At 48.9% G+C, this 13,165-nt stretch overlaps 1 protein-coding gene across 7 annotated transcripts in view; it reads left to right on the forward strand.

Moving 5' to 3' along the window:
• DCAF1 (DDB1 and CUL4 associated factor 1) overlaps positions 1-13,165 on the forward strand; it is a 928,365-nt gene that overhangs the window by 770,327 nt on the left and 144,873 nt on the right. For all 7 annotated transcript variants that reach the window (XM_078661275.1, XM_078661278.1, XM_078661277.1 and 4 more), the window contains one exon: positions 10,070-10,171. In XM_078661275.1, coding sequence (XP_078517401.1) covers positions 10,070-10,171 — 102 coding nt within the window. The remainder of the gene's footprint in view (positions 1-10,069; positions 10,172-13,165) is intronic.

Genomic DNA, 13,165 nt, shown 5'->3' on the forward strand with positions numbered 1-13,165 from the left:
AACCACAGTGCTTTGCAACAAATCTGCAGCCCACCCCACAAGCGCCTTGCGACCCTTATGGGTGAGTAGTCGCACTTTACAAGCCACTTGATTGATTGACTCCGATGTCCCATGTAACTATACTCATGGTTATAAACTATGTATTCCTTTCTGGGCTTCTATTTAAAAATGACCCAACGTATCCATCCAGGTAATGGAAATGAGTGACAACTTTCCACCAATATAGCATCATAAAATTGGATTTAGTCAAGTAGGGAATTTTTCAAATCTCCCTTTGATCTGATTCACTGTTGTTTATTACGTCTCCTGACCCTCAAATCTGAAAGAAACAGGTTAGTGTAAGATTCCTTACCTTAGAATATCCCCAGGCGCCAGACTGTATCTGGAAAATTTTGCGTAGCAGTACCCTTGCGTGTCGGTAGGCGGCTCCACGTCCGCCGTCGGCGTCGGGATGACGTCGTCGGAGTACTTAGACGCCGCCCTCGCGCGCTGACGTCAGTTTTTCTTTATCCGTGCCGGCAAGCGCAGATCCGGAAAAAGCAGTACTCTTAGTCATTTTTTGATTAAACTTTTTCAATCCTTATTGATCACTTTGCGAGTCTGTACGACTCTCGGTGACGGTAGGGATGCCCGGGTTCAAGCCCTGTACCGACTGTAACCGACTGATGTCGGTTACTGCTCCCCACCGCCGGTGCCTCTATTGCCTTGAGGCCGACCACGACAACAAGTCGTGCTCCGACTGCCGGGCTCTGACGTCGAAGGCTAGGCGGGAGCGGTCCCGTAAGCGCCTCGAGATCCGGCAGTCGGCCCTGCGCCGCTCACGGTCCAGGAGGGGGTCAAGGGACCGGTCGCGGGGCCACAGTCGTCGAAGCTCGGTGAGTCGTCCCCATTCGTCGTGCTCCAAGTCCTCCGGTAAGAGGCACAAGAAGTCGTAGAGGCGACATCGCTCTTCCAACTCACCTCGACGCTCGCGCGATGCGGCCAGGGGTTCGGGCGACACCGCCCACGCGGCTCCGCCGGAGCTGCAGGCTTCGCGGCCTGCTCTATACCCACCGGTCCCTGGGCCGAAAGTGACGCTAGAGGAGATCGATGCCTTCCTCATGGCTATGAGGTCGCTCTCTTCTCCGTCGGGTTCTGCGGCGCCTTCGGGACCCGCGGTCCCGGCTGGGAGCCCAAGCGGGCCGGGTGCTTCGGCCCCGGCGCCGTCGGCATCTTCTGTCCTGGCGCCACAGGGCCCCGCTGGATCTGGTTCCGGATCCGGGTCGCCGCTGGTCGACCTTACGACCCTGCCGGCGTCGACCCCTAGGGTGTCGCCCCCGGCGCTGTCCCCGGACTGCGCCGTCCCTGGTCCTTCCCTCGGTCCGGATCCGGCGTCGGACCACCGTCGCTCAACGCCGCATTCGACCCCGGCAGAAGAACAATTCTTCTATGATCCGGCTCCGTCCTTTGCACCGGATTTTCAGGAGATGGAGGGCGAGGGTGACTGAGAGGGGTCTGAGGACCCTCTGGCACGGGAGTGTCAGGCATTTCGGGACTGGACAGACGAGCTAGGGGAACCCAGTGGTCTTGACACTTCGCCTGACACTGGCTTTGTCTCCCCTCCTACCATGGCTACGGAGGAGGGGGCTGCTTATAGTGTGGTGCTGACGAGGGCGGCCAAGGCCTTGGCTTTTTTGCTCCCCGTCGCGACTGTGAGGTCTAACATCCTCCTTAAACCGCAGGTAAGCTCTTCGGAGCCTCTACTGCCGTTTAATGAGGCTCTCACGGACGTCCTGTTGGGCACCTGGTCCAGGCTCGCTACAGTTTCCCCTGTAGATAGGAACATCGCCAGGCGCCACCGCCCGGCTCCGGGCGACCCTAGTTTTCTGTCCACCCACCCCACCCCCGAGAGCCTGCTTATCCAGGCCTCTACCTCCCAGTCTGCATTCCTGACTGCACCTCCAGATCGGGAATCCAAAAGTATGAACAGTTAGGCAAGAAACTGTTCTCCTCCCTCAGTTTGGGGTTGCGGTCAGTCAACACCGCTTGCCTTTTGGGCCGTTACACCCACTCTCTGTGGGATACGGTTGCGGCCGTGCTGCCGGAGTGCCCGGAGGGTGCCCGGGTGAAGCTCGCTCAAGCCCTTGCGGAGGGACGAGACGCAGCGCGGTACTCCATTCGATGTGGACTGGATACCACGGACTCGCTGGGCAGGGCGATGTCAACGACGGTGGCGGTTCGCCGCCACGCCTGGCTGAGGTCCGCCAACTTCTCGGCTGATGTCTAGAACGCCCTCATGGACATGCTGTTCGATTGCAGCCACTTCTTTGGTGGCAAGGCAAATCATGCGCTTGAACGCTTCAAGGACTCCAGGGCTACGGCCAAGTCCTTGGGCCTGTCGTGCCAGCGTCAGCAGCAGTCTGCCTTTAGCTCCTTTCGTGACCAAGGAAGGGGCGCCCCTTCATGTCCTGCCAGCCAAGGGCCGCAGTCTAACATCCAGCACGGCGGCGGACGTGGTAACCGCCGTGGCGGTGCCAGGAGACAACGGTGAGGCCAGACCACATCAACCCCCCCCCGTAGCATCTGCCTCAAAGCCGTCCTAGTCCGAGCTTTCAGGCCATTTGACACCAGTGGGGGGCAGGGTCCACCATCACCTCCTCCACTGGCGCAACATCACATCGGACAGGTGGGTGCTGCAAATCGTCCGAAGGGGCTACTCCCTCCCCTTCGAGGCGACCCCTCCAGCCATGTCACTGCAGAACCACCGTGTATCGGGGGATCATTTGCGACTTCTGCAGGAGGAAGTTACGGCCCTCTTGGACAAGGGGGCCATTGAGCGCGTTCCTGGGCCAGAAGTAGGGTGTGGTTGCTACTCCCACTACTTTCTGGTACCCAAAAAGGGCAAAGGGGGCCTACGCCCTATCTTGGACCTACGGAACGTTAACGGCTTCCTCCGGAAGGAGAAGTTCAAAATGCTGACTTTGGCTCAGGTCTTAGCTGCCCTGGACCCAGAAGACTGGATGGTAGCGTTGAACTTGCAGGACGCTTATTTCCACATCCCCGTCCTGCCGGCATTACCTGCGGTTCACGGTGGGCCACGAGCACTTTCAGTTCACCGTGCTCCCCTTTGGCCTTACCAGCGCCCCACGGGTGTTCACGAAAGTGATGGCGGTGGTCGCAGCTCATCTGCGCAGCTTAGGGATGTCAGTCTTCCCCTATCTCGACGACTGGTTGTTGAAGGCGGGCTCGCCCCAGACAGTCGTCAGCCACCTCCAGACTACGGCCGACCCCCTGCACTTGTTGGGGTTTTCCATCAATGTGCCGAAGTCACACCTGTGTCCCTCTCAAAAGCTCCTCTTCATCTGAGCGGTTCTGGATTCGGTGCAGTTTCGGGTTTATCCTCCCGAACAGCGGGTTCAGGATATTCAGGCTCTGATTCCGATCTTTCCGCCTTTATCCCGGGTCTCGGTCAGGTTGACGCTGCTGCTTCTGGGGCTGATGGCCTCCTGCATCCTTCTGGTGCATCACGCCCGGTGGCGGATGCAGGCTCTGCAGTGGGACCTGAAGTTTCAGTGGGCCCAGCATCAGGGCAACATGTCTGACTACGTCCTGATCTCGGAGGGCACTGCGAGGCAGTTGCAGTGGTGGCTCACGGACCGCAATTGGGTCAGCGGCAGATCCCTCTCCCTACCCCAACCGGAGCACGTAGTTGTGACGGATGCGTCCCTCCTGGGCTGGGGGGGCCACATGGGAGAGGCAGAGATCAGAGGCCTCTGGTCTCCGGCGGAGTCCCGGCTCCACATCAACCTTCTGGAGCTGCGAGCGATCCAGCTTGCACTGAAGGCATTTCTTTCCTCTGTACGGGGAAGTGTGGTGCAGGTGTTCACGGACACACCACTGCCGTGTGGTACCCTCTGCCAGGAGGCTCTGCTCCTCTGGCAATGTCTGGAACACCAGGGCGTCACCCTGGTGGTTCAACACCTGGCAGGTTCCCTGAACGCCAGGGTGGACGAACTCAGCCGTCGGTGCATGATGGATCACGAATGGCATCTGAACTCGGACGTGGCGCAAGGTATCTTTCGGCATCGGGGAGAGCCTTGGTTAGATCTATTCGCCACAGAAGAGAACGCACAATGTCATCAGTTCTGCGCGTTGGAATTTCCAAGGCGGCACTCGCTCGGCGACGCTTTTCGTCGCGAGTGGAGTTGCGGTCTGTTGTACGCCTTTCTGCCTATACCACTTCTGCCCAGAGTGCTGAAGATCAGGCGCGACCGGGTCCAAGTCATCCTTGTGGCTCCGGACTGGGCACAAAGGTTCTGATATCCCGAGATACTCAGCATGTCAGTCGATCCCTCGATTCGTCTGCCTCTTCAGGAGGACCTTCTGTCGCAGCAGCAGGGGACAGTCCCCCACCTATACCTGTCCAGCCTCCACCTCCATGCGTGGAGTTTGAGCGGCAGCAGTTGAGGCCATTTGACTTGCCTCCTGCAGTCTATGATGTCATTCTGGCAGCCAGGCGGCCCTCCACGAAAACGGTATACGCCTGCAGGTGGAACAGATTTGTGGCATGGTGCACAGCAAAGGCTGTGGATCCCCTTTCTGCCCCTCTTTCAGAGGTTCTCCTCTTTCTCTTGGCCAGCAGGGCTCTGCTCTGGGGACTATCAAAGGCTACCTCTCTGCCATTTCAGCCTTCTTAAGGCTTCCTGATCAGCCTTCTCATTTCAAGTCCCCTGTTGTAAATAGATTCTTGAAGGGCATCACTCACATGTTTCCTCCTGTTCCTTTCGTGATGCCTCAGTGGGACTATAACCTTGTTCTGAGCCACTTCACAATTGTCCTCTCTGTCTTCTTACTCTTAAGACTGCATTCCTGGTTGCCATCACCTCTGCCAGGAGGGTGAGCGAGCTCCAGGCTCTTTTTTTCTAAGCCTCCTTTCCTTTCTGTCCATCCGGACAAGTTATCTTAAAAACACATCCCTCTTTCCTGCCCAAGGTTGTTACAGCCTTCCACATCGGGCAGTCCATCATCTTGCCCACCTTCTTTCCGCCTCCGCATCCCTCAAAAGAGGAAGAGAGGCTCCACCATCTGCACCCAAAACGTGCGCTCTCATTCTATTTGGACCGCACACGCAAGTTCCGGGTGGACGACCAGCTCTTTGTTGGTTACGTGGGCGCTAAGAAGGGACGGACGGTGCACAAACGGACCATTTCTCTATGGGTCGTTTTGTGCATTAAGGCCTGTTATTCTCTGGCTAAGAAGGAGCCTCCGTTGTGGCTGCGTGCCCACTCCACTCGGGCCTCAGCGGCTACTACTGCCCAGGGTCGGGGAGTCCCCTTGCAGGACATCTGTCAGGCAGCTACGTGGGCTTCGCTGCACACGTTCGCTAGACACTATTGCCTGGACAGCCAAGTCCGGAGAGATGGCTTTTTTGGCTGTTCTGTTCTCCAGGACTTTTTGGTGTGATCATTGGTTCGTAGACCCACCACCGGGGTTGGTATTGCTGGGGTATCTATTCTAAGGTAAGGAATCTAACACTAACCTGTTTCTTTCAGTTGCACAAGTAACTTACCTTCGGTAACGATATATCTGTAAGAAACAGTAGTTAGTGTTAGATTCCTTACCGCCCAACTCATCCTCCCCGTTCTGCGAACCGATATCTAGGGTTAAGGATCTTCCCTTTGATGGCCCTAGTTTCATGGCACCAGTGTTGGTTTTTATCATGGCTCTGCGTTTCTGGTGCGGAAAAGCTGAGTATAAGAACTGACATCAGCGCGCGAGGGCGGCGTCTAAGTACTCCGACGTCATCCCGTCGCCGATGACTGATGCGGTGCCGCAGACAACGTCTACCGACGTGCAAGGTAACTGCTACGCAAAAATTTCCGGATCCAGTCTGACGCCTAGGGATATTCTAAGGTAAGGAATCTAACACTAATTACTGTTTCTTACAGATATATCGTTACCGAAGGTAAGTAACTTGTGCTACGGTCTTTGTCATTGCAATTACATCAGTTCTGCATGTGAGCATGCTTAAGATTCTTTCTCTCCAGCCACCCTACACCATGTTTTTCCCAGACAAGCTGGTGCTGAGGACCCATACTTCTCTTTTACCAACAGTGGTAACACATTTTCCCATCATACACTCTTTCTTCTGGACACTCTAACCACATATTCCTCAGCCACCCACCTAACGCCCCTGAGTTTGAACTGGGCACTTTTCCGTCTTAAAAAATTGTAGTTTAGAGCTCTGCATACTGGTCATGCCAATTTACAGGTAGGCTCTGCGTCTAAGGGTGCAGACTGCCAGAAAAGCAACCGACAACAGCATGTGTGGGTGGCACTTCTGGCGTGGAATGATATCAGCATGGAGCTGCACAATGCCACCTATAGCTGTGTAGGAATAATGCTTTGATGTTTCTGTAATATTCATAGTAAGGATTCTGCGGTTAGACAGCATATCCACCAGAAAGAGTGTTACCAAAGGTAAGTAACTACTTCAGTAAATCCATATGCCAGAACCTGGGATGATTGGGAAGCTCATATAGATATTAAAAAGGGTAAAGCTTAGTGAGGGCCTGTGAAGCGTAGTGTTTGATAGTTGTAGGGGCAAATGTGAAAGGATGCAACAAGATCAATTTAGGCCTACTAGAAAAGATTGAAACCAGTTCAAACTAGTAGTTTTACAAATGGACACGTTAGGTAGCCGATGAATAAGGATGGCAAGGGAGACCATGAATACTGCTAATAAGTATAATAATTTAATGGCAGTTGAAATACCATAGACGGTTAGCTTTCTGATCCTCTCTAATAGCCAATTGTGCCTTTCTGTATTGTATTGATTCATACCCCTCTTTCAGAAGAATGCATGGACCAAATCAAATCTATAAAAAAGACAATGTCTGGGAGACAAAAATGCGTCCTACATCGCCAATGGAATGCATCACAAGCTATTTGCAAAACAAAAACGCTTCTGGATATTCATAACAGCCTGGGCAGTTCTGTTGTCTGCAATGTAGTTAATAACGGTGATATTTGGACTGGTTAAATCAAAAGGCTCTAAGTAGGTGAATGCCTCTTTTAAATAGTTAAAGTTTTGGAAAAGGGTTAAGAACTGTATTGCAGGCTTAGTAAGCTCTACCTAATCACCTGGAGCCAAAGAATTATCCATCATTCTGTAAAACTAAAGGTCATTACTCTGTTATATAATACAACAGTGTAATCAGCAGAAATTCCAGATCCTTGGAGGTGATCCATATTACATACATAATATAAAAAAGATAACCTAGATGACCGCAGAAACTTTATATTTGTAGCTCTCCTAGACATTGATAGTAAAAAGTATATATGACTACTCTTAGATGAAGTGGAAGCATTGGCCGAAGAAATAAATCTGTTACCAATTGGTCAGCCCGGCTTTGGACCAACGTACAACACATTACAGAATATTCTTACGATCTCCGTTATTGCACCTCATCAAGGTAACGTTTAAAAGGCTCTTTTTTGTATTTAGAAAGACTTTTGATGGGCTAAGTAGGTGGCTGCTGTGGAGCAGACATGGCATTCAATCTGATCCTGCTTAGAGCTAATAGAGGGATGCATGATAGGACCTCAGTCCTTCTCAAGTTGGGCTATGAAAGCAGGATCGCAGAAATAATCTACTCTAGTAAAATACTGGAACAAGGACGTGTCCTATTGCCCTTACTTTTCAATCTTTATACCACAGACACTGCCATTGTATCGAAAAAAGCTGACGTATTTCCTCCACAAATGAGTCAAATTTATATTCAAGTTATCCCGCATGGTGATGACACTGCTACCTTGGACTGCACGTGGGTAGGCCTTTAAAGTTATGTAATAGTTCCAGATTCATATACTTGTAAAAACAGTTTAACTGTTAACAGTCAAAAGAAGACTTAATTCTTTGACAGTAAACGCATGTCTTGGGCAACTTGGAGAATAGGCAACAAAATGATTGCCCCATTACATATAACTATGTGGTAGTCTGGCTAAGCGACTTTAGATTACCTTGATACCACTTAGCCAAATTAGTGTATAGAAGTAGAGCCCTAATATTTGCCGATTAGAGTTCGGATCATATAGCCCATCAACTTCCAGTATCAGGAAAATGATGAGCGCAAAATTCTTGCCTTCATTAACAAATGAGTTGGAAACAGTTCTAGGTTGTTGTGTGTCTGGATGGACTGAGCTCAGTGCAGCATTTACCAGAGTGTATTCAAATTCCCAAAATCAACAAGACAAGCATATATCCAGTTATTGTTCATTTTAATCATAAGGGATAAGGCAAATAAGGCTTTGTTTTTAAAGCAGTGTCATAGATTAAGAAACGTCTCAGTAGAGCACGCAAATACATTAAAATACATAATTTTGAGTTTTATTATTGAGAAAAAGAAGGTGGTGGATTATCAATGGTCAATATACATTCAAAGCTTGAAGAAATGCTCAGATGCACAAGAAAATTGGTAGAGTATTTATGATGCAATTCAATTTAAGGTGTTGATTGCTGATCTGTTAATTATGAAGCCACGGCTCTTAGATTATTATGAGTTCTCAGAGCAAAGATCTTCGCACATCTCATCTCTTCTTAGAAATCTGTAATGCACCAGTCATATATAGAAATACCTATAAGCTCAGCTAAAATACCTAAAAGGATCTGCATGCACTCTCTCCTAATGCAACTGCAGGAGCTTAGAGGTAAATGGGACAACTATTGTCCAAGTAGAGTCAATTGTAGGCTCTGTCTACAAGCTCCAGAAACATAATGCATATTTTATGCCTGTGCAAACTTTTGCACTTTTAGTTGAGAACTGAATTTCTTGGATACCAAATCTGTACTTGCAAGAATGCAGTCAACTTGTGCCTGTATTGGGAGTAGCCTAAAGTTTTATTCATACTAGTTAGATTGTTAGAAGTGGCAATGACAAAGCTTAATCAGCAGATTGGTCAGTGAATGCTTTGTTATATGCTTTGTATACACATTTTTCAGTATAATATTGGCTTGAGTGAATGTATTTTAAATATTTATTTTAATTATATATAATTATGAATTTAAATAATCACAACAATTAAATATTTTCTGATCCGATGGTATCAAAACCTGGGGAACCTCACTGGAACAAGGAGATAGAGTATACAGCTATCCAACTCTAAACAACCCAGTTTCCCAATAGCAAAAAAAAAGGTTTTAGTGACTCCAGTACTTGATGTCTACAAGTTATCTGGCTATTTTGTAGTAATTGACTATTTCTTTATTTTTGTGTTTATTTATAAAGTACATGAAAGCTCAAGATTTCACAATTCTACTGACATATAGAACAAAAACATAACCTTTAGTGTGAAAATATGTAATTGCTTACAATTTTTCTAAATGTTACACGGTAGCTCTGTAAGTAAAGGTTTAGGAAGGGGACTGATTTAACCCAAAAGCTCGGCTTTCAATGTTTTTTTATCTAAGCTCAGGTTCTGGTAAGGGTGCCTGTTTGTAATTTAGTTGCCATGTTATGATTTCCATTCATCCACTGAATCTGGATGAAAGGGGATTAGTATCTTTCGATATGTACCAATATGTAGCCTGAAATTCCCCCTCTCTACATGTAAAAGAAACCACTCTCCACACTCTAACCCCTGACCCCACCTGCCTCTACCCCACACACACACTGTACCCTTTGGTGTAAGCAGAGAGAAGAGGACAGTGATATGTAAGCCTACAGTGCATATATCCCTGGTTCTTAAAAATATAAATAAATTACTCCTGTGCAGGTGTGTTCCAGTGTCCTTGCCTGCTCCCAGCTTCCTACAGGACTACCATTTTAATATTCACTAGTGTGATAATTAAACTGACCTTGAGAGTGAATTAAGGACTCTGGAAAGGAGAGTATGCCATTGAAGAGTAGATAGATACAAGTAGAAGTGTTTCAAGCCATCTTGGCAGGTTGAATATCTGGAAGAACGGATTCAGTGATTTGGTAATATCCTTGTTTGCCTGCTTACAAAACACTGTCTATATGCTTGGAAGGGATTAGAAATAACTGTCCTGTTTTAATCGTAGCCATTTTCTGTTTTTTGTGTGCCTCAGAACCAAGGTAGCATGGATGCCTTGAACATGGACACTGTGTGCAGACTGTATGAGGTGGGCCGACAGCGCTTGGCAGAGGATGAGGACGAGGAGGAAGATCAGGTGTGTGACATTAGCTTTAAGTTGCATCAGAAGTTTGTATATCTTTTTTTTAAATATTTATTGAAAACTTGCAAAGTATGAGTTACTAAGAGCTTGGTAAAACTACAACTAAATATAACTACATATTTTGTCTCATAACAGATAAACAAGTACACCTGTGAAGTGTCAACTGTATTAGGTGAATATAGAGGGAACTGGCAACCTATTATGAGGGCATTGCTTTCTAAGTTGTAAGGGTAAAGATAGAGGGGACAGGGCAAAATCATGTGAGCAATGGTGCTAATAGTTCTGGGCTCCAAGCACAAATCAGCATCTTGTGAAATGAGTGCCAAGATGAATCCCAAGGCCAACCGTGACCGCAAAGGCAAGTTGCATGTTGCGGAGCATTGATGGAAATCAAGGAAGTCCCGGTTGTAGTCAAGGGCACAGACACTCTCCTGGGGCTAATCTTGTGACCAGTCATCATTGAAATTAAAGTCCAAGACGTGGAAGAATCATGAAAATGAAATCCAAACCTGTCTCCTCTTTGTCCCGCCACTCCCATCAATGTCATCCGAAGACCCTGGTACAGTGAGGCCGCGCACTGTCTCCATCCCAGGAAATTATTTTGAGAGTCCTTCCGCTTCGGCCCAACTTCCCTGTCCCTTTGGTGACGCTGCAACAAATTACAGCATTCAGGAATGTCCTGGGCTTCATTTTTGATACCCGTTTAGTGCGCTTTCAGGCTATGCGGACCTGAGGTGACCTCCATTCTGTCTTCCGCTGACGGATCCATCCCCTACTCGGACTGCAACTCTACCACACCCAAAGTAAATTGTGACACCAGACTTCATGTCAGCACCCCTAATGAAACTGCATCCTGCGCCACAACTCCAAGTGTCGTCGTTGGCAAATACACCGGTGGGAGAGCTGATAGTCCTTTAAGACTCTGAGGCGAACCCGTAGCGACCCCAGCAGACTTTACACTGTCCTTGAGAGTACCCTAGTTCCAACCCAGAAATGCTACTGCATTCCATTCAGTGAATATACCAATGATAACTCCTCTAGTAATTTCTATGAAGATGAAAATGTATTTCTGAATTTGCAGGACCCCAGTGAGTTGGATACATCCCTGGACACTGGCCTCCAGTCATCATTATCTACAGTTGCCACAGAGGAGTGTACCTCCTTCCCAACGGTGATGTAGGAGGGCTGTAGACGTACCAGACTTGACTCTACCCACTAAAATGAAGGCTAATGTTTCTCACTAAAGTCCTCCATCCAAGACAAGCTAACCAACAACCTCTTTTGTCTTTTAATGAGCTATTCACATACACAATGTTGGGAACCCAGGCAAAGGCAGTGTGTTACCCTTCAGTCAATAGGCAAATTGCAAAGAGACACTGGCCTGTCCCAGGGGACCCTGCCTTTCTCCTCCAGCATCCTTCATTTGAAACACTGGTGGTTCAGACCTCCACCAGTCGCATGGAGGCGTTCTCCAAAATATTCTCCTCTAGCCGCCTTGCCCTCCGGTCTATCAGTACCACCTAACTCCTGGGGAGATGCACTTGCTCTTTATGTAGCATGATGGTGGACATGTTACCCACAATTCCAGATGATATCAAGCAAACCTCCAACATCTTATTCAAGAAGGTCAAGGTGTGGTGAGGTACTCAATTAGAGCGGTCCTGGACACTGACTGCCTGGACCAGTGTGGTACTTAGATGCCGTGCTTGGATGTGCCCCACTGGATTCTCTAGTGACGTCCAGCAGTCACTTATAGACATGGCATTCAATGAGTCCTTATCTTTAAAGACTTGGCAGACTCTGCTCTTGAATGTTTCAAATACAACAATGCCTCTGTATGATCTTTTGGGGTCACCCTGCCCCTTTTGAGGCTTCAGGAGGGGTATCAACAGACGGCAGAACATTCCTCTACAACAGCAAGCCTCCTAATCCTTTTGAGGTAGAGGTAGGGGTGCAGGCTGCCCTTGTCAAGGCCCACAGGCACAGCAACCTACCAGGTCCCTAGCCCTCCAGCTGCAGCAAAACCACACCCTCGCTACCTGCGGCGGACGATCGCTCGGTGGGAGGCCGTATCACCTTTCACCTGCTCAAGTGGAGAAGCATCACCCCAAACCAATAGGTCCTTTAATTTGTGGAACACAGTAACTCCCAACCCCTCCTGTTACATCCCCTGGATATGTGACCCACAAAACCTCTTGGAGGACTTCTTTCCCATACTATGTGGAGAAGTCCATGCTGCCTTGGCCAAGGGAGTCATAAAGTGAATGCCGGCATCAGAGACAGACTGTTACTCCTGTTATTCTCTGGCGCCGAAAAAGGACACAGGCCTTCTCCCCATCTAAGATCTTCACCATCTGAATTTCTTGCTCCGGAGGACAAGTTGAAGATGCTCACATGACCCAAGTCTGTTTGTCCTGGAGCCAGGAGACTGGATGGTGGCATTGGTTCTTCAGAACGATATTACCTCATCACAATCCCACAGTTGCCAACTGTGGATTCAGAGAAATCAGAAGCACTTTCAGTTCTAGGTGCTCCCTTTTGACCTTCGGCCAGTCCCACGGTGGGTGTGAACAAAGTGATGGTGTTGAACGCTGCCCTTTGCGTAGTTTGGGACTACTAGTCTTCCCATACCTCAACAGCAAGCTTCCTTCAGGTGGTCATAATCTAACTCCAGACAAGGCTGACCTATTGACATCTCTGGGTTTTTTCATCAATTTGCCGAAGTCACACCGGACTCCTTCACAATAGCTCTCCTACATCTGAGCCATTTTGAATATGGTGCTCTTCCAAGTCTTCACTCTGCCTCAACGAGCCCAGGCCTATGATCCAGATGTTTCAGCCTTTGACCTGGGTCTCAGTGAGAGCAGCACAGAGGCTTCTTAGCCTCTTGCTTATGGGCCGCACCTGGTTGCACAAGCGGGCCCTGAAGAGGGGATCTGAAGTTCAGGGGGCTCTTCACCAAGGGATCTGTATTCTATATGGGTGTCA

The sequence above is a fragment of the Lissotriton helveticus genome, chromosome 9 (genome assembly GCF_964261635.1).
Source record: "Lissotriton helveticus chromosome 9, aLisHel1.1, whole genome shotgun sequence".
Lineage (NCBI taxonomy): Eukaryota > Metazoa > Chordata > Amphibia > Caudata > Salamandridae > Lissotriton > Lissotriton helveticus.